The 21,733-nt window shown below is 43.2% G+C and overlaps 1 protein-coding gene across 1 annotated transcript; it reads left to right on the forward strand.

Moving 5' to 3' along the window:
• Nucleotides 1-525: 525 nt before the first annotated feature.
• Nucleotides 526-20,650, forward strand: LOC736194 (neuroblastoma breakpoint family member 15). Its single transcript, XM_063804504.1, is given in 18 exon segments — nucleotides 526-838; nucleotides 1,964-2,118; nucleotides 2,221-2,430; nucleotides 4,208-4,310; nucleotides 5,087-5,301; nucleotides 6,343-6,415; nucleotides 6,878-7,083; nucleotides 8,374-8,422; nucleotides 12,328-12,491; nucleotides 13,534-13,585; nucleotides 14,207-14,379; nucleotides 15,099-15,150; nucleotides 15,751-15,923; nucleotides 16,633-16,684; nucleotides 17,324-17,496; nucleotides 18,211-18,256; nucleotides 18,258-18,275; nucleotides 18,893-20,650. Coding segments are annotated over 16 exon segments (1,968 nt in total). The 5' UTR covers nucleotides 526-838; nucleotides 1,964-2,118; nucleotides 2,221-2,255; the 3' UTR covers nucleotides 19,137-20,650.
• Nucleotides 20,651-21,733: the final 1,083 nt, after the last annotated feature.

The raw sequence follows: 21,733 nt of genomic DNA on the forward strand, positions 1-21,733 counted from the left end.
CTTAGTGAGAATCATTGGTATTCCATAGAAGAGTGAATTAAACACAGCCAAGGGAAGACCCAAGTCTCATACTTCTCTTGTATATTCCAGAGTTCCAGGGGAATTCCAGGTGATAGAGGTTATCTCCCATACTGTTAAAGCAAGGTTGCAGACACTTGGGAATTTTGGTCCCAGTACTCTAGGAGGTCACACCTCTGTCCTGGACAATACTACAGGAATGTATACTCTTCCTATGACTCATTCTGGTCATTCTTCCAGCATCACAAAAACCAAAAAAAAAAAAAAAAGAAAATATGTCCAAATACATGATTTGCTATCCCTCCTCTTCAGGTTTCTTACCTGTTACTTACGGATAATAGCATTACCACAGGATTATGATGAAGATACAATGTCCAAATATAAGCACAGTTTTGAGCAAACTGCCTTGTACGAATTGGTCAATGAACAACTAGTAAGTAATTATGTGAATATTTACTGAATTATATGGATCCTATGAATAATTAATGTGATTGCTTTTATTGGCAGTGCTGAAAACTCATCCCCGTGTGACCTCAAGTAAGCCATGTAACTCTGTGAACCTTCAGTTTTATCATTTTTAAAATAAAGAAACATGACAGATTTTCATTATGACACAGAATGTCAGGTCTCCCAGATGCCAGAAAATACATTTACTTAAAGCCGTTGATACGTCTTAAAGCAGTTTCCTTACAGTGTCATTGGAGGACAGCGTGGAGTGCAGAGAGACATGCTTTGAAATGGGATTGATCCAGTCCTCCTTCCTTCACTACCACATGAATGCTGGGCAGCCCAGGGTCAACCCACTGCACCCTCAACTCAGGCAAGTCCAGCAGCCAATCTTAGGAGACCTGGACTACAGAACAGTCTCCCAAGTTCCAGGCTCACAAAACCTAGGTGGGGATGAAAGCTGAGAAAGCGAGGAGGTGGTTCAGGGGATCACTCTTTCCTACTCATTCCTCTCATCTCAAACTCACCTTCTACTGCAACACTGAGGATCACCAACCAACCATGACCATAACCTTGATCTTGCCATGTTCTGTTAGTGGAATGCAACCCAAAATCAATGGTGTTAGGTCATCTGAACAAAATATATATCAAACCATATTCCATAAGAACCGCTCATGGCCCTGTTCTTTTCAGTATATGGGAAAACAAAATGGAAACAACAAAATAGCATCAGGTTTATGAAACTTCCCAAGATAGATGGTCACACATGTTTTCAGGAGATCTCTATATAAATGATTTTGGTCACTTGATACCTTGAAAAGAGCTCTTGTGACACTAGAATGACATCCATAAGTGACAAGTATAAAATGTAGCGCTCAGTGACATCAAAAACCAAATCAACCCACATAGAGGAAGAGCTCTAGACATAGGGACGTCAAACTGGTCCAGAGTGTAATGAAAAGCAAAGATGGTGCCCCAGTGAGAAAAAAGAAATCAATATAACAATGGGAAACAGCAAGAAGAATACTGAGACAGGAAAGACAACATTTTTTACAAATGAATTATTCATTCACTTTCTAGTGGATACAGACAAAACTGCAGAAGACCCAGAGGAAATCAGGGCAGGCTAAAAGTTTGATATCTTACACCTGTGGAAAAGCCTTAAGCTCTGTTTTAACTGCGAGCAGGTGGGGTGACTTCATGACTACCATTAAGAAAATATAACCTGTTGGGAAACTGTTTCTGCCTTGATGATGTTGTACAGACAGATAAACAGTGAGGAATATGCTTAGATGTATTGGGAAAGACACGGGTCTGTGGCATTGTCACAAGGGTACACGAATACTGAGAGTGAATGCTGAAGGAATGATCCCCATTGGTGGTGACCCTCAGGTGAGACTAGGGTGCCTGTGTTTCAGCAAAGCCTGGGCAATTGGAATGCAGGGCTCCTAAGATTCCATGACACCCCCACCTTCTAATTCTGTTATTGCAACTGCAGACGGTTACCTGGCACGCTGGCCACAGTCTACCTCACTCTTATCAGAGTCTGAGCTACTGGCAGTGCTTTCAGCTCTGAGTTCAGGCACCTCGAACCTTGTTTTTGTGGTGAAGGATCCTAAAGTGCTGTGGGGAGTGATCACATTTTTCACAACAGTAAGTTAAGAATTTCAGTTACTGACATCCCTCAGTCCTGATTAAACCTATTTGATTTCACCAGTTTTTAACCCATCATATGTTTGGGTTTCTTCTCCCCAGTCCCTGGCTCCACCTCTTCTGCCACAAACGTCAGCATGGTGCTATCAGCCGGCCCTTGGTCCAGCGAGAAGGCAGAGATGAACATTCTAGAAATCAACGAGAAATTGTGCCCCCAGCTAGCAGAGAAGAAACAGCAGTTCAGAAACCTCAAAGAGAAATTTTTTATAACTCATGTGTCCTGCTTCCTGGCCAACCAGCAGAACAAATACAGTAAGATCTATAGGCTCACCATCACGAAAGTAATGAATGATGTCCTGTCTTCTCTCTGAGACACTAAATGCTCTCTCCATCAAAAATAATTTCATTCTTCCCGTACTTCTAGGAAAACAGAAATGGGTATTTTAACATTTTGTTAAAGTTGGAAGAGAGAGGTACCAAAGTATTTAGCAACTTTCCATGTTTGCAATCAGGTGGGGGTGGGACTAGAGTTAAACTCATAGTTATTGATTTCTAACACAGGCACAGAACGACCTGTTTTCTCCAAGAGGCTCAATCATGTTTTCAAGAATCCTCTCTGTACCATGTAAGATCCTGCAGACAAATAACATCTAGTCTGTTGTTCTAAATGTCTGAGACTAGTGAACTTTTATTCAGTTCAAGTTTCTGTTGAGGCCCAACAGGCAAAGCTCTGTTCTAGTGACTCTGAGGGGAACTTGGTGATAGTAGCCAGTACCCGCTCTGAGGGGCTTCAAGAGGAGTCTGCTCCTAATAGAACCTGTGCTATCTGTAAGTGACAGCATCAAGAGCAGGGAGTAGGGGCCGTGCATGGTGGCTCACTCCTGTAATCCCAGTCCTTTGGGAGACTGAGGCGGGCAGATCACGAGGTCAGGAGTTTGAGACCAGCCTGGGCAACATGGAGAAACCCCATCTCCACTAAAAATACAAAAAGTAGATGGGCATGGTGGCAGGTGACTGTAATCACCCCTGCTCAGGAGGCTGAGGCAGGAGAATCCTTTGAACCCAGGAGGCTGAGGTTGCAGTGAGCCAAGATTTTGCCATTGCACTCCAGTCTGGGTGACAGGGCAAGACTGGTAAAAATAATAATAATAATGATAAATAAAAATAAGAATAAGAAGCAGAGAGTAGCTTGGTGAGAGTGAAGTCCTGCTTCCTGGGACACAGAGTCTTGTTCCTAAAGAGGAAGAAAGATCGCACCTGAGAATGTGTGGAGGTAGCAGTGCAGTGTGCAAAGCAGGGACCGTGGGCCTGTCTCCTGGGCTCCATCCAAGTTGCTTGTTTTGTCTGTCCCTCAGTTTCCTCACCTGTTCAGAGGGTACTACAATAATACCTACCTCTGTAAATTGCTGCAGTGAATTACATGAGCTATTTCTTGTCAATCTCCTAGAACATTTATTGGCACGGAGTAAACACTATCTATTAGTTCTTCATTCTGCTGTTTCTAAATTAACACAAACTTTATTAGCATTTGGGCATATTTCCTTCATGGCCTTATGGTGTTATGTGTCACACTTTATGCTTCAGATATGATTCTTAAAATCATAACTGAAGATATGATTTAAAAATCAAAGATTTTTAAAATCTTTCGCATACTTGTCCTTGAAATTCCCAGTAAAAGGGAAACCATCCGTCCCGTAGTCCTAGGGGCCTTCCTGACTCTACAAGAAATCACTACTTCATGCCCCAGTGCAGTGTTTTAGAGGAGAGGCTGCAAGGCTTGGGAAAGTGGCCCCGCATTCAGAGTCAGACCTCAGGGACTGTGAGTTCTGACTCCACTTCATTGTGGTTGAATCATCTTGTCAACTTCCTTGATGTGCCCTTGAGGTTCTCTTTCTTCATCTCTAAATTTTGGAGGATCAGATGCCAGAAAGTCAGGAGACTGAAGAGTAAAGATGTGGAAATCCCTGTCTAGACCCTGGTACTGGGGAGAGTTTTGTCCTTGGGATGGACCTGGCTCCTGCCCTGTAGGCAATGACCACAGCAGCATGTCCAGCCTTCCACTGAGGCAGGCGTGTCTGTCTTTTCTCAGAATATGAAGAGTGCAAAGACCTCATAAAATCTATGCTGAGGAATGAGCGACAGTTCAGGGAGGAGAAGCTTGCAGAGCAGCTCAAGCAAGCTGAGGAGCTCAGGTGAGGGGACCCCATGGGGGCAGGCAGGGGAGCAGGTGTGTAAATCTCTGAAGTACAGCAGCTTGGTGGGGAGACGTAAGAGCTAAGCTGGGCCAGGGGAAGGGCAGGAATTGCCATGGCAGGCTCGCAACACACAAGTATTTATCAAGCAGAGAAGAAGTATAATAAAAATTTATGGGTTGCAGTTGTTTCTCAGAGCCTTGTTTTCTCTTTTTCAAACAAGTAATTGTTGATGTGAAATTTACATAACACAAAATTAACCAAAGGAGTGGGAACCACCCAGCAGCATTCAGTATACTCAAAATGGTGTGCCATCACCACCCCACTTACCCTTAGTGAGAATCACCTCCTGACTGACTGCGGCTTCTCATTCTTTCACTCAATCAATGTTGCCTTCTCGACCCTGTCATTCTTTTCTTCTTTCGTCTTTTCAATTCGCCCCATCTGCACCTGGCCTCATTTCTGTCCATGGCTTTGTATCTAGTGGCTGCAAGATGCACTATGTGTATTTTCACATGGAAATGTCCATGGCCAGAGTGAGGAACTGAAAGGATGTCTTTTTGAAACGGAATTAGGAAGACACCTACTTTTGTTTACAGAAGAGAAAGATGAATGGAACATCATTGAGGATCTTGCAGGAGCCCTCTCTGATACAGAGGAAGCCTGTAAACCATTTTCTATTCTTTCTCTTGGCCACAGTCATTCCTTTCAACATGTGCTGACCTTCTGCTTGGAGGTCTTTCCACTCTTAAATTTTCTCTACCGTCTCACCTTAGGCAATATAAAGTCCTGGTTCACTCTCAGGAACGAGAGCTGACCCAGTTAAGGGAGAAGTTACGGGAAGGGAGAGATGCCTCCCGCTCATTGAATCAGCATCTCCAGGCCCTCCTCACTCCGGATGAGCCGGACAAGTCCCAGGGGCAGGACCTCCAAGAACAGCTGGCTGAGGGATGTAGACTGACACAGCACCTTGTCCAAAAGCTCAGCCCAGGTAAGGTGTCCATAGGCCCTGATGACCCAAAACCCCAGGCTTATGAGAGACTCCAGACCTCCATACTTTCACAATGACAGTTGTATCAGTGGTGTTTTTTTCCACTAAGCTTATGTGGCCATGACATGACCAGGACTTCCTGGGTAAGAACAGAGATGGGAAACCCATGGGGTTGGAGGTCACAGTATTGCAAGTGTCCCTCCTCCCTTGATGGAAGGTGGTCTTTGGAGTAAGAGGCAGCATCTGTCTAGTTTTAAAGGACAGGAAGGAGGCTGCGATGGGAGCAGGCTTGTTAGAGTGAAAAGAGCTCTGGACTAAGAATGAAGGTTCCCAGGCTGTCTTTTCAGCAATGTTCTTAGTAACTGTCAGTGAGTGAATGACTTGTCCTTCCTGAGTTTCTCTCTCTCCGTGGCAGACAAATTGTCTTTTGCAAGGGTCTGAAGCATTCAAATGTGGGAACACTTAAAACTGCTTTCCAAAATGAGATGAAGCCCCTCGCCGTGTGATGTTGGAGAAGGCACTTTATGTGGGGGCGTTTCGTGGTAGGAAGTGCTTCAGACTGGAGCACTCCCCATGGATAGAATGTCCCTGAATAACACAGCAGAAGCCACTTGGAGGCTTGAAATCTTCTGATGCATAGAGGACTGTGGGACAAGTTTGTCTGCTTCTAAGAGAAAGAATGAGGTTTGAAATGCGAACTGTGACAGGACACCAAGCCTGTGCCTGGGAATCACATCTGGCAGGATGGGGGAGACAGCTGCCAACGTCCAGAGAGAGGCTGCACAAGCCTCCAGTGATATGGGAAGCAAAAGGTCTTTTCAGTATTTGGCCACATCTTGATGGTGGCCCTCCACATCAGAAATGCATTGCCTCATGGATCAGGAAACCATGCCAGGGCATTCTGTTAAAGATAAAACATGAGAGTTTTCAATTGAACGGTGACCCATACCTAGATGTTCATGTCTCTGTTGCACATTGGGCTGACTGTGCTTGCAGACTGTGAAGTGGGAAATATCTGAACGAACACTTCTGTATTTACAGAAAATGACAACGATGACGATGAAGATGTTCAAGTTGAGGTGGCTGAGAAAGTGCAGAAATCGTCTGCCCCCAGGTAACACTGAATACTCAGGAACAATTAATGGATGGTAACATATAAAGAATATCTAGGAGGCACACCCTCTCTGGCATCTATGATGGGCCAAAAACCCGCATTCGCTTGGCCACAGTATGTGAAATATAACCCACCTTAGACACAGGGTGCGGCAGCTGTCATGTTTCTCTGTGTGCCGAGTGTCATGTCTGTACCGTACAGGGTTAGCTGAGTCTTCATCCTCCTCAGCTCCTATCTGTCCAGTGCAATGAACACCAGCTGCTCTCTTCCTCTCTGGTTCCCATGGCAGCCATGCTCTGTTGCAGAGAGAACAGGATTGCATGTTCCCTCTTAATGGGAACCTCCATTTTGCTTTCTGGGACCACTCTCTTAATGCTGCCTGTCAAAACCAGCTAGGACTCCCTGGGGTCCAATCCCTCTGTGTTTAATCTTCTGTCATCTGTGTCCCACCTGGCTCATCAGGGAGTTGCAGAAGGCTGAAGAAAAGGAAGTCCCTGAGGACTCACTGGAGGAATGTGCCATCACTTGTTCAAATAGCCATGGCCCTTATGACTCCAACCAGCCACATAGGAAAACCAAAATCACATTTGAGGAAGACAAAGTCGACTCAACTCTCATTGGCTCATCCTCTCATGTTGAATGGGAGGATGCTGTACACATTATCCCAGGTAGCCTCTGTTTTCCTTGTGTCTCATACCTCTCTCTAGGCTGAGGAAGATAAACTCTGAAGACAGGCTCTATAAACACAAATTCATTTGAATAAAAAACTATGATGGGTTTCTAAACAGATATCAGGGAGTTTTTTTGTCCTTCTCAGCTAATGTCATGCCTTTGTCTGCCAGTCCCCAGTATCAAGTTACTCGACCCCAGGCAAGTGTGACAATCTCATAGTCACCTGAGTGCAGGAGGTGCACAGGCAGTATCTGTCAGGCCTCCTAGCTTCGATTCAGTATCTCTTGTCATCTGTGATTAAGTCATCTGTCCCTGAACAATGTCCATGGAGTTTCTATGCCTGTTTAAGGAAGCTGGCAGCCTTGCCTTTGTATTTGGAAATATTGTTCCCCAGGCTTCACTGCTCTCAGCTTTCATCTGGATCTCCTTTAAGTCAGCTTGCTTAGCTGCACAGTCACCCTGAAATCAGGACGGAAACTTTTCTTCTTTACTTTGCTGATATATTTCCATAAAGCAAGGCTGGACCCTGGTTCTCCACCCTGTCAATGCAATGGCTGATCCAATGTTTCTTTGTAGCATCATGGATTTTTTTTTTTTTTTTTTTTTTTTTTTTTGCGATGGAGTCTTGCTCTGTCACCCAGGCTGGAGTGCAGTGGCACCATCTTGGCTTGGTGCAACCTCTGCCTCCCAGATTCAAGTGATTCTCCTGCCTCAGCCTCCTGAGTTGCTGGGACCACAGGTGCACAACATCACGTCTGGCTAATTTTTGTATTTTTAGTAGAGACAGGGTTTCCCCATATTGGCCAGGGTAGTCCTGAACTCATGACCTCAAATGATTCACCTGTCTTGGCCTCCCAAATCACAGATTCTTTTTAAAGCAAGAGTTGTTCAAATTTATCTATCAGTCGTGTTTCATGTATAGATGCCTCTAAACATTTAATGTCCATGTTATCTGGTGATATAAGTCCGTATTGCAGCAACACTCTTAGAAAATTGACCAATTTTTGGAGATTTTTTTGGGGAAAAAATTTTGTTTAACTTTGACTCAGGCAGGGAATATGGCATTATGGTCTACACGTAGAGGGAGATTTTGGCCTGTGGGTCTGGAAAGCAGGGTCATCTAATTCTCACCAAAGTTAATCTAGGGCACCCTAGAATATTCCTGTCAGAATCCTTATTCTTGCACTGAGAATAGTTATGTCCTTGTGCTATGACTGGACAGTGATTTGGTCATATGTGAAGTATGAATTGCTTAATGTGACCTGCTTCTCTGAATTTATTTACAGAAAATGAAAGTGATGAGGAAGAGGAAGAAAAAGGGCCAGTGTCTCCCAGGTAATGTTGTGGAATTGTTGGCTGTTAATTCAGTAGTGACATCTGGAGATTGTAGATTTAGGGAAAATGAGGAAGTGATGAATAGAACTATTTCTTCCATTCACCCAGCTACAAATTGTGCTGATTTACAATGTTGTATGTTATTTGTGGCACTTGTATTGGTTTTAATTTCATAGTCCTCTCAAGATAGGAACTTGCCATCAGATGAGCCAGGTGAACTAGCCAAACAGGGTTTTCTTGTTGATCTTTTCAAAAAACCAGCCCTGGATTCATTGATTTTTTGAAGGGTTTTTTGTGTCTCTGTCTCCTTTAGTTCTGCTCTGATCTTAGTTACTTCTTGTCTTCTGCTAGCTTTTGAATTTGTTTGCTTTGCTTCTCTAGTTATTTTAATTGTGATGTTAGGGTGTCAATTTTAGATCTTTTCTGCTTTCTCTTGTGGGCATTTAGTGCTATAATTTTCCCTCTACACATTGCTTTAAATGTGTCCCAGAGATTCTGGTATGTTGTGTCTTTGTTCTCATTGGTTTCAAAGAACATCTTTATTTCTGCCTTCATTTTGTTATTTTCCCAGTAGTCATTCAGGAGCAGGTTGTTCAGTTTCCATGTAGTTGTGCGGTTTTGAGTGAGTTTCTTAATCCTGAGTTCTAATTTGATTGCACTGTGGTCTGACAGTTTGTTGTGGTTTCCATTCTTTTACGTTCGCTGACTAGTGCTTTACCTCCAACTATGTGGTCAATTTTGGAATAAGTGTGATGTGGTGCTGAGAAGAATGTATATTCTGTTGATTTGGGGTGGAGAGTTCTGTAGATGTCTTTTAGGTCTGCTTGGTGGAGAGCTGAGTTCAAGTCCTGGATATCCTTGTTAAGCTTCTGTCTCATTGATCTGTCTAATATTGACAGTGGGGTGTTAAAGTCTCCCATTATGATTGTGTGGAGTCTAAATCTCTTTGTAGGTCTCTCAGGACTTGCTTTATGAATCTGGGTGCTCCTGTATAGGGTGCATATATATTTAGGATAGTTAACTCTTCTTGTTGAATTGATCCCTTTACCATTATGTAGTGGCCTTCTTTGTCTCTTTTGATCTTTGTTGGTTTAAAGTCTGTTTTATCAGAGACTAGGATTGCAACCCCTGCATTTTTTTGCTTTCCATTTGCTTGGTAGATCTTCCTCCGTCCCTTTATTTTGAGCCTATGTGTGTCTCTGCATGTGAGATGGGTTTCCTGAGTACAGCACACTGATGGGTCTTGACTCTTTGTCCAATTTGCCATTCTGTGTTTTTTAACTGGGGCATTTAGCCCATTTACATTTAAGGTTAATATTGTTATGTGTGAATTTGATCCTGTCGTTATGATGTTAGCTGGTTATTTCGCCCGTTAGTTGATGCGGTTTCTTCCTAGTGTCAATGGTCTTTACAGTTTGGCATGTTTTTGCAGTGGCTGGTACCGGTTGTTCCTTTCCATGTTTAGTGCTTCCTTTAGGAGCTCTTGTAAGGCAGGCCTGGTGGTGACAAAATCTCTCAGCATTTGCTTCTCTGTAAAGGATTTATTTCTCCTTCACTTATGAAGCTTTGTTTGGCTGGATATGAAATTCTGGGTTGAAAATTCTTTTCTTTAAGAATGTTGAAGATGCTGGAGAGGATGTGGAGAAATAGGAACACTTTTACACTGTTGGTGGGAGTGTAAACTAGTTCAACGATTGTGGAAGGCAGTGTGGCAATTCCTCAGGGATCTAGAACTAGAAATACCATTTGACCCAGCCATCCCATTACTGGGTGTATACCCAAAGGATTATAAATCATGCTGCTGTAAAGACACATGCACACATATGTTTATTGCGGCACTATTCACAATAGCAAAGACTTGGAACCAAGCCAAATATCCAGCAATGATAGACTGGATTAAGAAAATGTGGCACATATACACCATGGAATACTATGCAGCTATAAAAAATGATGAGTTCATGTCCTTTATAGGGGCATGGATGAAGCTGGAAACCATCATTCTCAGCAAACTTTTGCAAGGACAAAAAACCAAATACCGCATGTTCTTACTCACAGGTGGGAATTGAACAATGAGAACACATGGACACAGGAAGGGGAACATCACACACTGGGGCCTGTTGTAGGGTGGGGGGAGGGAGGAGGGGTAGCATTAGGAGATATACCTAATGTTAAATGATGAGTTAATGGGTGAAGCACACCAATGTGGACATGTATACATATGTAACTAACCTGCACGTTGTGCACATGTACCCTAAGACTTAAAGTATTAAAATATATATATATATATATACATACACACAAAAAATAATAAAGGAAAACTATACATATGGAAAAAAAAAAAGAATGTTGAATATTGCTCCCACTCTCTTCTGGCTTGTAGGGTTTGTGCCAAGAGATCTGCTGCTAGTCTGATGGGCTTCCCTTTGTGGGTAATCCGACCTTTCTCTCTGGCTGCCCTTAGCATTTTTTCCTTCATTTCAACCTTGGTGAATCTGACAATTACGTGTTTTGGGGTTGCTCTTCTCGAGGAGTATCTTTATGGTGTTCTCTGTGTTTCCTGAATTTGAATGTTGGCCTTCCTTGCTAGGTTGGGGAAGTTCTCCTGGATAATATCCTGAAGAGTGTTTCCCAGCTTGGTTCCATTCTCCCCGTCACTTTCAGGTACACCAATCAAACGTAGATTTGGTCTTTCCACATAGTCCCATATTTATTGGAGGCTTGTTCATTTCTTTTTACTCTTTTTTCCCTAAACTTCTCTTCTCGCTTCATTTCACTAATTTGATCTTGAATCACTGATACCGTTTCTTGCACTTGATCGAATTGGCTACTGAAGCTTGTGCATGCATCACGTAGTTCTTGTGCCATAGTTTTCAGCTCCATCAGGTCATTTAAGGTCTTCTCTACACTGTTCATTCTGGTTAGCCATTCGTCTAATCTTTTTTCAAGGTTTTTAGCTTCCTTGCGATGAGTTCGCACATCCTCCTTTAGCTCAGAGAAGTTTGTTATTACCGACTTTCTGAAGCCTACTTCTGTCAGCTCATCAAAGTCATTCTCCATCCTGCTTTGTTCCATTGCTGGCGAGGAGCTGCGATCCTTTGGAGGAGAAGGGATGTCAGGTTTTTGGAATTTTCAGCTTTTGTGCTCTGGTTTCTCCCCACCTTTGTGGTTTTATCTACCCTTGGTCTTTGATGATGGCGACCTACAGATGGGGTTTTGGGGTGGATGTCTTTTTTGTTGATGTTGATGCTATTCCTTCCTGTGTGTTAGTTTTCTTTCTAACAGTCAGGTCCCTCAGCTTCAGGTCTGTTGGAGTTTGCTGGAGTTCCACTCCAGACCCTCAAACAGGGATTTCTTGGTGTTGCCTGTTCTCTCCCATGTGTTTAAATCCAGGGAGAGATGTATATATGCTTTCTTCCTATTTGTTGGTAGTATGTTGGCTAGTATTTTTGCAAGAAAAGAAATTGAAAAAGTAAATATATTATATCAAAATATTGGGAAAATGGGGCCCTTAATACACAAGATCCGTGTCTGCACTGCGTCAAGAACTCTCTTCACTTGAATGCTGCATGTAAAATTCAACCCAATTTATGCAAAGTAGTTGAAGCCCTGTGTCAGTTCTCTGTGCTGCAAGTCATGATGGTAGTTTACAGGGAGAGTCTGGGTGCCCTGAGTTGGCTCATCTGCGGCAAATGTACTGAGCACATGCTGCCCATTTTTGCTCTGTCCCCAGAGCAGTCACCCTCCACCCTGTATTTAGAAGGATAGTTTTATTTCTCTTGAAGGAAAAATGCCTTTGGTTTCTGTGACCACTCCATTCTGTCTCCCATCAGATCATCTGGGAGGTTTTGTTGTCTAATGTCTGTTGGTTAAATCTTCTGTCATCCCTGTCCTGCCTGGCTCATCAGGAATCTGCAGGAGTCTGAAGAGGAGGAAGTCCCCCAGGAGTCCTGGGATGAAGGTTATTCGACTCTCTCAATTCCTCCTGAAATGTTGGCCTCGTACCAGTCTTACAGCAGCACATTTCACTCATTAGAGGAACAGCAAGTCTGCATGGCTGTTGACATAGGCAGTGAGTACTCCATTGTGAAGGTGATAAAGCTCCAGTTCATGGCCCAGGTAGACCCCATAATCTTTGGGCCTTGTGCCCCTTGTTGGGCTGAGATTTGCCATCACTGTGGGCTGAACCTATATATCAATGTAGATTTCAATCACTCTGGAGTCGAGTCTGAAGCACAGGCATGGGGTGGGTGAGTGAGCTTTGCTCTCTTCCTAGTCTCAGGCCATGCCCGTGCCAACCTGGACTGACTGTCACGACATTGAACTCAAGGCAGGTGTGGCAAACTCACACCAAACTATGCAGCACGTGACCAGGAGTTGTCTGTCAGATCAGCTCATCTGAATTAAATGTCTCTTGCCAGCTACAAAATTCCGTATGAGTTTTGTTCCCAAAGCATGTCTGTGTGGTTCTTTACCTGCCCAAGGCCAGTGTCACCCTTGTCTACCTCTCAGTGAAAGATGTGACCCAGGTTTCACTGAATTTATTCCCATTTTCTGTGTCTTCTAAGTTCGCTTGTTTTAGCTTATCTGTCCGTCATGTTCCTGGTATGTTTTCTAGATAAATGGCTGACTTTTCACCCACAAAAGCCATAATAGCTGATGCTTCTGTGTAGAACCAAGTTTCATTTTGACTCAAGAGCTGGTACATTGCACCCCTTCATCAAATCTCTGTGTCCACAATCTCATAAACTATCAAATTCTGGGTATTTGATGAGAGAAAGCTTAATATTGAAGTATCTCTCCTATGAGGTGTTAGAACTATTTGCCTACAATTTATTGGGGAAAAAATTGCTCATTTGTGTACACAAACTTAGGACAGAGCACATAGGGAAGATAACATTCCAAAACAGGGTAATTTTGCCCAAGGCTCATGAAAGAACCCAAGCCAGTTTTCTCAAGACTTGACCTCAGGCCTACTGGAATATTTATCTCAAAGTCTCCTGTTCTCACACTGACAAGACTGATGTCCCTGTGTTAGGATTGGACAGAGGAATGTTTCTGTGTGCAAGGAAGAACTGCTTAATGTAAGAGGCCCCATCTGAATTTATTTGCAGGACATCGGTGGGATCAAGTGAAAAAGGAGGACCAAGAGGCAACAGGTCCCAGGTGAGTCTGAGAAATTGTGGACAGTTAATTTGATGTTGACATGTGGAGATGCCAAGTCCAGGGAAAGCAGTACATGCTGAAAATAATGATTTTGTCTTGTCAGACAAGTCTGAATTATGCCTACTACATTGCTTTTTGGTTCTCATTAGAGTAAATGTTTAGGTTTCCATTTCTTCCTACCCTTATCATTTACTAACCTAGTGAAGGTTGACCATACCTCAAAAGCTGTATTCTCATGGTGACTGCAGGGAAACTTGAGCACATTTTATGCAAAATTATTGAGGCCATGCTTTTCATGATCACTGTTCACTGTGTGTCCTGAGAGCACAAATACAGAGTGTCCTTTGACTCCCTCATCAGTGTGTCACCTGGCCAATTCACTGAGCTCACTCTGTGTGTGTGTGTGTGTGTGTGTGTGTGTGTGTGTGTGTGTCTTTCTCTTTCATCCTTTTCTACCTGACCCTAGTCTATCCCAACATAAAGGCAATAATTTGTTACCTCATTAATGGATCTGTCCTTTTTCTTTTCAAACTCTTCCTTATGTTAGCCATGAAATCTAGCTGGGGCTGTGTGGTTTCTGATTCCCCCTGGCTTATTCTTTACTTTTTCCCACTGTTCCAGGCTCAGCAGGGAGCTGCTGGATGAGAAAGAGCCTGAAGTCTGGCAGGACTCACTGGATAGATGTTATTCAACTCCTTCAGGTTATCTTGAACTGCCTGACTCATGCCAGCCCTACAGAAGTGCCTTTTACGTATTGGAGCAACAGCGTGTTGGCTTGGCTCTTGACATGGATGGTGAGTACCTTTCTATGAAGGTGATAAGGATCCACTGAGTCTTCTGGTTAGGGTCATATTCCTACTGCAAGTGGCCCTTACTGAGCTGAGAGATGTCATTGCCACAGGGAGGACCTATAGGCACATGTAGGTTGAATTAAACTCTAGTTCCACTTGGAAGCCCAGACAAGGGATGGGTCAGTGAGCAGGGCTCTCTTCCTAGTCTCAGGCCATGCCTGTGGCACCCTAATCCTACTCTCAAGATGTTGGATCTGGGCAGATGTGACAAATTCACACAACTCTGATTTTGTCTCAATTTTGTAGATCTTGTAGATTTCATCCTTCACTCTAATTTCAGTGTCTAAAATCCTCGCTACCATGAACAATCTGAGTACTTGATGAGACAGGGCTGAATATTGCAGTTTTTCTCCCAGCAACCATTTGGGGGCATTTGCTTTAAATCGATTGGAAAAATATGGCATAACCATTTGCACAAACTTGGGACAAATGATATTGGGATAACGATCTACCAGAATAGGGAATTTTACCCACAGTTTCTGGGACAAAAACCAAAGAATCTCTATCATGATCGGCCTTCAGGCCTCCTGAAGAATATCTCTCACAGTGTCCTATTCTCATGCTGAGGAGCCTGAAGTCCCTGTGTGAGGATTAGACAGTGGATTGTTATGTGTGTAGGAGAACCAGCTTAATATGTCTGTCCATGTCTGAACTTATTGCAGAAATTGAAAAGTACCAAGAAGTGGAAGAAGACCAAGACCCATCATGCCCCAGGTAACTTTGAGCAATTATGGATGCTTAATTCTGTGTTGACACCTGGAGATGCCAGGTCCAGGGAAAACAAGAGTGTGTTCAATTTCATGTTTTCAACGAAGGCTGAATGACTCCTACTGTCATTGCTGTTGGTTTTCATTGCAGTAGATGTTTAGGTTTCCATTTCTTCCTCCCCTTATCATTTACTAACTTACTGTAGGTCGACCATACCTCAAAGGCTGTATGGCAACTGCATGGAATCTTGAGCAAGTTTATGGAAAATTATTGAGCCCACTCTTTTCATGATCACTGTTCGCTGTGTGTCCCGAGGGCACTAACTCAGAGTGTCCTTTGACCCCTTCATCAGTGTGTCACCCGGCCAATTCGCTGAGCTCACTTTCACCTCTCTCTCTCTCTCTCTCCCTCTCCTTGTCTTTCTCTTTCATTCTTTTCTACCTGGCCCTGGTCTATCCCAACATAAAGGCAATAATTCATTACCTCATTAATGGATCTGTCCTTTTTCTTTTTAAACAGTTCCTTATGTTAGCCATGAAATCTAGCTGGGGCTGTGTGGTTTCTGATTCCCCCTGGATTATTCTTTACTTTTTCCTACTTTTCCAGGCTCAGCAGGGAGCTGCTGGATGAGAAAGAGCCTGAAGTCTTGCAGGACTCACTGGATAGATGTTATTCGACTCCTTCAGGTTATCTTGAACTGCCTGACTTATGCCAGCCCTACAGAAGTGCTGTTTACTCATTGGAGGAACAGTACCTTGGCTTGGCTCTTGACGTGGACAGTGAGTACCTTACTATGAAGGTGATAAGACTCCACCTGGTCTTCCAGATAGGGGTGATATTCCTGTTCCAAGTGGCCCTTACTGACCCGAGAGATGTCATTGCCGCAGGCAGGACCCGTGGGCGCATATAGGTTGTAATGAAACTGTAGTCTCTGCTAGAAGCCTAGACATGAAATGGGTCAGTGAGCAAGGCTCTATTCCTAGTCTCCAGCCATGCCTGTGGCAACCTGAGCCCACTCTCAGCACATTGGACCCAGGCAGATGTAAAAAATTCACAGAACTATGATTTGGACTCAAGGGTTTGTAGATTTCCTCCCTCATTCTAATTTCAGTGTCTAAAATTCTTGCATCCATGAACGAGCTGGGCATTTGATGAGACAGGGCTGAATACTGCAGTTTTCCTCCTAGAAATCATCTGGGGCATTTTCTTTGAACTGATGGGAACAATAAGGCATAACTGTTTGCACAAACTTGGGATAAATGATTTTGGGATAACGATCTACCAGAATAGGGATATTTCACCCTTGGTTCTGAGATGCAAACCAAAGAATATCATGACCAGCTTTCAGGCCTCCTGAAGTATATCTCTCACATTGTCCTGTTCTCATGCTGAGGAGCCTGAGATCCCTGTGTGGGGATTAGACAGTGGACTGTTATGGGTGTAGGTGAATTGGCTTATTTTGTCTGTCCCTGTCTGAATGTATTGCAGGAATTAAAAAGGACCAAGAAGAGGAAGAAGACCAAGGCCCACCATGCCCCAGGTAACTGAGCAATTGTGAACAGCTACTTCTGTGTTGACATCTGGAGACTCCTGGTTCGGGGAAAACAGAGCGGGCTGACATTATCAATTACATCTTTTCAACCGAGCCTGAATTATTCCTACTCACATTGCTGTTGGTTTTCATTGCAGTAGATATTTAGGTTTCCATTTCTTCCTCCCCTTATCACTTACTAACCTACTGTAGGTGGACCAGACTTCAAAAACTGTATTATCGTGGCGACTGCATGGAAACGTGAGCACATTTTATGGAAAATTATTGAGCACAGTCTTTTCATGATCACTGTATGCTGTGTGTCCTGAGGGCAGTAACTCAGAGTGTCCTGTACTCCCTCATCAGTGTGTCACCTGGACAATTCACTGAGCTCGTTCTCTCTCTCTCTCTCTGTGTGTGTGTGTGTGTGTGTGTGTGTGTGTGTGTGTGTCTATCTGTCTTTCTCTTTCATTCTTTTCCATTTGGCCCTGTTCTGTCCCAACATGAAGGCAATAATTTGTTACCTCATTAATGGATCTATCCTTTTACTTTTTTAACCACTTCCTTATGCTACCCATGAAACCTAGTTGGGGCTCTGTTGTGTCTGATTTCCCCTGGCTTATTCTTTACTTTTTCCTCCTTTTCCAGGCTCAGCAGGGAGCTGCTGGAGGTAGTAGAGCCTGAAGTCTTGCAGGACTCACTGGATAGATGTTATTCAACTCCTTCCAGTTGTCTTGAACAGCCTGACTCCTGCCAGCCCTATGGAAGTTCCTCTTATGCATTGGAGGAAAAACATGTTGGCTTTTCCCTTGACGTGGGAGGTGAGTACCTTTCTATGAAGGTGATAAGGATCCACTGAGTCTTCCATATAAAGATCATATTCCTGCTCCAAGTGGCCATTACTGAGCTAAGAGATGTCATTGCTGCAGTGAGGACCTATAGGCACATGTAGGTTGAATGAAACTCTAGTTCTAACTGGAAGCCCAGACATGGGATGGGTCAGTGAGCATGGCTCTCTTCCTAGTCTCAGGCCATGCCTGTGGCACTCTGATTCTACTCTCATGACATTGGACCTGGGCAGATGTGACAAATTCAGAGAACTATGATTTTGACTCAAGGGTTTGTAGATTTCCTTTTTCACTCTAATTTCAGTGTCTAAAGTCCTCACAACCATGAACAATCTGAGTATTTGATGAGACAGGGCTAAATATTGCAGTTTTTCTCCTAGAAATCATTTGAGGGTATTTGCTTTAAATTGATTGGAAAAATATGGCATAACTGTTTGCACAAACTTGGGACAAATGATATTGGGATAACGATCTACTAGAATAGGGACATTTTACCCACAGTTTCTGGGAGAAAAACCGAGGAATTTCTATCATGACCAGCCTTCAGGCCTCCTGAAATATATCTCTCACAGTCTCCTATTCTTATGCTGAGGAGCCTGAGGTCCCTGTGTGAGGATTAGACAGTGGATTGTTATGTGTGTAGGGGAATCAGCTTAATGTGTCTGTCCATGTCTGAATTTATTGCAGAAATTGAAAAGAAGGGGAAGGGGAAGAAAAGAAGGGGAAGAAGATCAAAACCCACCATGCCCCAGGTAACTTTCAGCAATTGTGGATGCTTAATTCTGTGTTAACACCTGGAGGCAACAGATTCAGGGAAGCCAGAGTGTGTTTGATTTCATGTTTTCAACGAAGGCTGAATGACTCCTACTGTCATTGCTGTTGGTTTTCATTGCAGTAGATGTTTAGGTTTCCATTTCTTCCTCCCCTTATCATTTACTAACGTACCATAGGATGACCATCCTTCAAAAGCTGTACTCTCATGGCCACTGCATCGAATTTTGAGCATATTTTATGGAAAACTATTGCGCTCACTCTTTTCATGATCGCAGTTTGCTGTGTGTCATGAGGGCACTAACTCAGAGTGTCCTTTTACTCCCTTACCAGTATGTCACCTGGCCAATTCACTAGCTCACTTTCTCTCTGTCTCTGTCTCTGTCTCTCTCTCTCTCTGTCTTTCTCTTTCATTGTTTTCTACCTGGCCCTGTTCTATCCCAACATAAAGGCAATAATTTTTTTTTTTTTTTACCTCATTAATGGATCTATCCTTTTTCTTTTCTAACCACTTCCTTATGTTACTTCTGAAATCTAGTGGGGCTCTGTGGTGTCTGATTTTCCCTGGCTGCTTCTTTAGTTTTGTCTCCTTTTCCAGGCTCAGCGGTGTGCTGATGGAAGTGGAAGAGCCTGAAGTCTTACAGGACTCACTGGATAGATGTTATTCGACTCCGTCAATGTACTTTGAACTACCTGACTCATTCCAGCACTACAGAAGTGTGTTTTACTCATTTGAGGAACAGCACATCAGCTTCGCCCTTGACGTGGACAATAGGTTTTTTACTTTGATGGTGACAAGTCTCCACCTGGTCTTCCAGATGGGAGTCATATTCCCACAATAAGCAGCCCTTACTAAGCCGAGAGATGTCATTCCTGCAGGCAGGACCTATAGGCACGTGAAGATTTGAATGAAACTATAGTTCCATTTGGAAGCCCAGACATAGGATGGGTCAGTGGGCATGGCTCTATTCCTATTCTCAGACCATGCCAGTGGCAACCTGTGCTCAGTCTGAAGACAATGGACCCAAGTTAGGTGTGACACGTTCACATAACTGTGCAGCACGTGCCGGGAGTGATCAGTCAGACATTTTAATTTGAACCACGTATCTCTGGGTAGCTACAAAGTTCCTCAGGGGTTTCATTTTGCAGGCATGTCTCTGAGCTTCTATACCTGCTCAAGGTCAGTGTCATCTTTGTGTTTAGCTCATCCAAAGGTGTTACCCTGGTTTCAATGAACCTAACCTCATTCTTTGTATCTTCAGTGTTGAATTGTTTTAGCTGATCCATCTGTAACACAGGAGGGATCCTTGGCTGAGGATTGTATTTCAGAACCACCAACTGCTCTTGACAATTGTTAACCCGCTAGGCTCCTTTGGTTAGAGAAGCCACAGTCCTTCAGCCTCCAATTGGTGTCAGTACTTAGGAAGACCACAGCTAGATGGACAAACAGCATTGGGAGGCCTTAGCCCTGCTCCTCTCGATTCCATCCTGTAGAGAACAGGAGTCAGGAGCCGCTGGCAGGAGACAGCATGTCACCCAGGACTCGGCCAGTGCAGAATATGAACAATGCCATGTTCTTGCAGAAAACGCTTAGCCTGAGTTTCATAGGAGGTAATCACCAGACAACTGCAGAATGTAAAACACTGAGCAGGACAACTGACCTGTCTCCTTCACACAGTCCATATCACCACAAATCACACAACAAAAAGGAGGAGAGATATTTTGGGTTCAAAAAAAGTAAAAAGATAATGTAGCTGCATTTCTTTAGTTATTTTGAACCCCAAATATTTCCTCATCTTTTTGTTGTTGTCATTGATGGTGGTGACATGGACTTGTTTATAGAGGACAGATCAGCTGTCTGGCTCAATGATCTACATTCTGAAGTTGTCTGAAAATGTCTTCATGATTAAATTCAGCCTAAACGTTTTGCCGGGAACACTGCAGAGACAATGCTGTGAGTTTCCAACCTCAGCCCATCTGCGGGCAGAGAAGGTCTAGTTTGTCCATCAGCATTATGATATCAGGACTGGTTACTTGGTTAAGGAGGGGTCTAGGAGATCTGTCCCTTTTAGAGACACCTTACTTATAATGAAGTATTTGGGAAAGCGGTTTTCAAAAGTAGAAATGTCCTGTATTCCGATGATCATCCTGTAAACATTTTATCATTTATTAATCATCCCTGCCTGTGTCTATTATTATATTCATATCTCTACGCTGGAAACTTTCTGCCTCAATGTTTACTGTGCCTTTGTTTTTGCTAGTGTGTGTTGTTGAAAAAAAAAAACATTCTCTGCCTGAGTTTTAATTTTTGTCCAAAGTTATTTTAATCTATACAATTAAAAACTTTTGCCTATCACTCTGGACTGTTGGATTGTTTTTTACATTCAGTGTTATAATCTTTTGTTATGCTGATTGGTTTTGGTGGGTACTGATGCGAATTAATAAAAACATTTTCATTTCCCTGTTTATTTTCTAATCTCTTCCACCTTGTAGGCTATGTTTACCATATGTAGCAGAATGCATTTACTCCATTTCTTGGTTCTAGATATTTATATTCTTTGTGAGAGTGTGTGTGTGTGTGTGTGTGTGTCTGTGTGTGCCTCTGCCATTTAGGAAGGGTTGTGTAGCTCATGTTTGATATTGACTAAAAATGTTTCATAGTTTTCCCCCCTTTGAACTAGACACACTTCTAATATTTGGTTTATACACTTTAAATTATGACTTTCAACATCAAATATTTCCATATGACAGTCAGTTACATGATGTGTTTTCTTTTTCCTACCTCCTTTACCTGCCACTTCTCATAATGGTATTTGAACCTAAACATATACCAGTGACATTCTGTGGTTGTCATCTTGCCCACACCTGGGTTTTTGGTTTAGATCCACAATTAAATATATTAATGCTCATGAGCTGTTCAAAAGTGAATGTCACAGTCATCACTTGCTGAGTGGTACTCATCCTAACAGAGTCCTCATGAGGGAATCAGGTCTCGCTGAGTTTAGCATGTTTAATAGTCTTCCTCATGGTCTTGATACATGGATCACATTACTGGATATAAGGTGTTTGCCCAAAATGATTTTTCTTGCATTTTTAGGAGCTATTGTCTTCCTTGTGGGACATACATGGTGTATGTTCTCGTTGTGGGATTCTATTTTGTTCTACCAGGACCTATAATTTCTGCCAGTTACTTCATTTGTTCTCTTCACCATGAGTCTCCAGAGGATGCTTCCTTTGTCCATGCCTCCCCATCTCCCAGCAATTCTGCGTTTCCAAGACTGGCACCTCTGGTCCTCTGCATGGTGAAGCCCTTTCCTTTCAATTCCCCAGTAGCCAGTGCCCTAATCCACCAGGTCTCAGGCATGATCTGTGTTTCTCCAAATGCTCTTTCTGAGGATAGTTTTACCTGTGTTCTGTCATGAACAGGCCCTCCCTGCTG

The sequence above is a fragment of the Pan troglodytes genome, chromosome 1, assembly GCF_028858775.2.
Source record: "Pan troglodytes isolate AG18354 chromosome 1, NHGRI_mPanTro3-v2.0_pri, whole genome shotgun sequence".
In the NCBI taxonomy this organism is placed as follows: Eukaryota; Metazoa; Chordata; class Mammalia; order Primates; family Hominidae; genus Pan; species Pan troglodytes.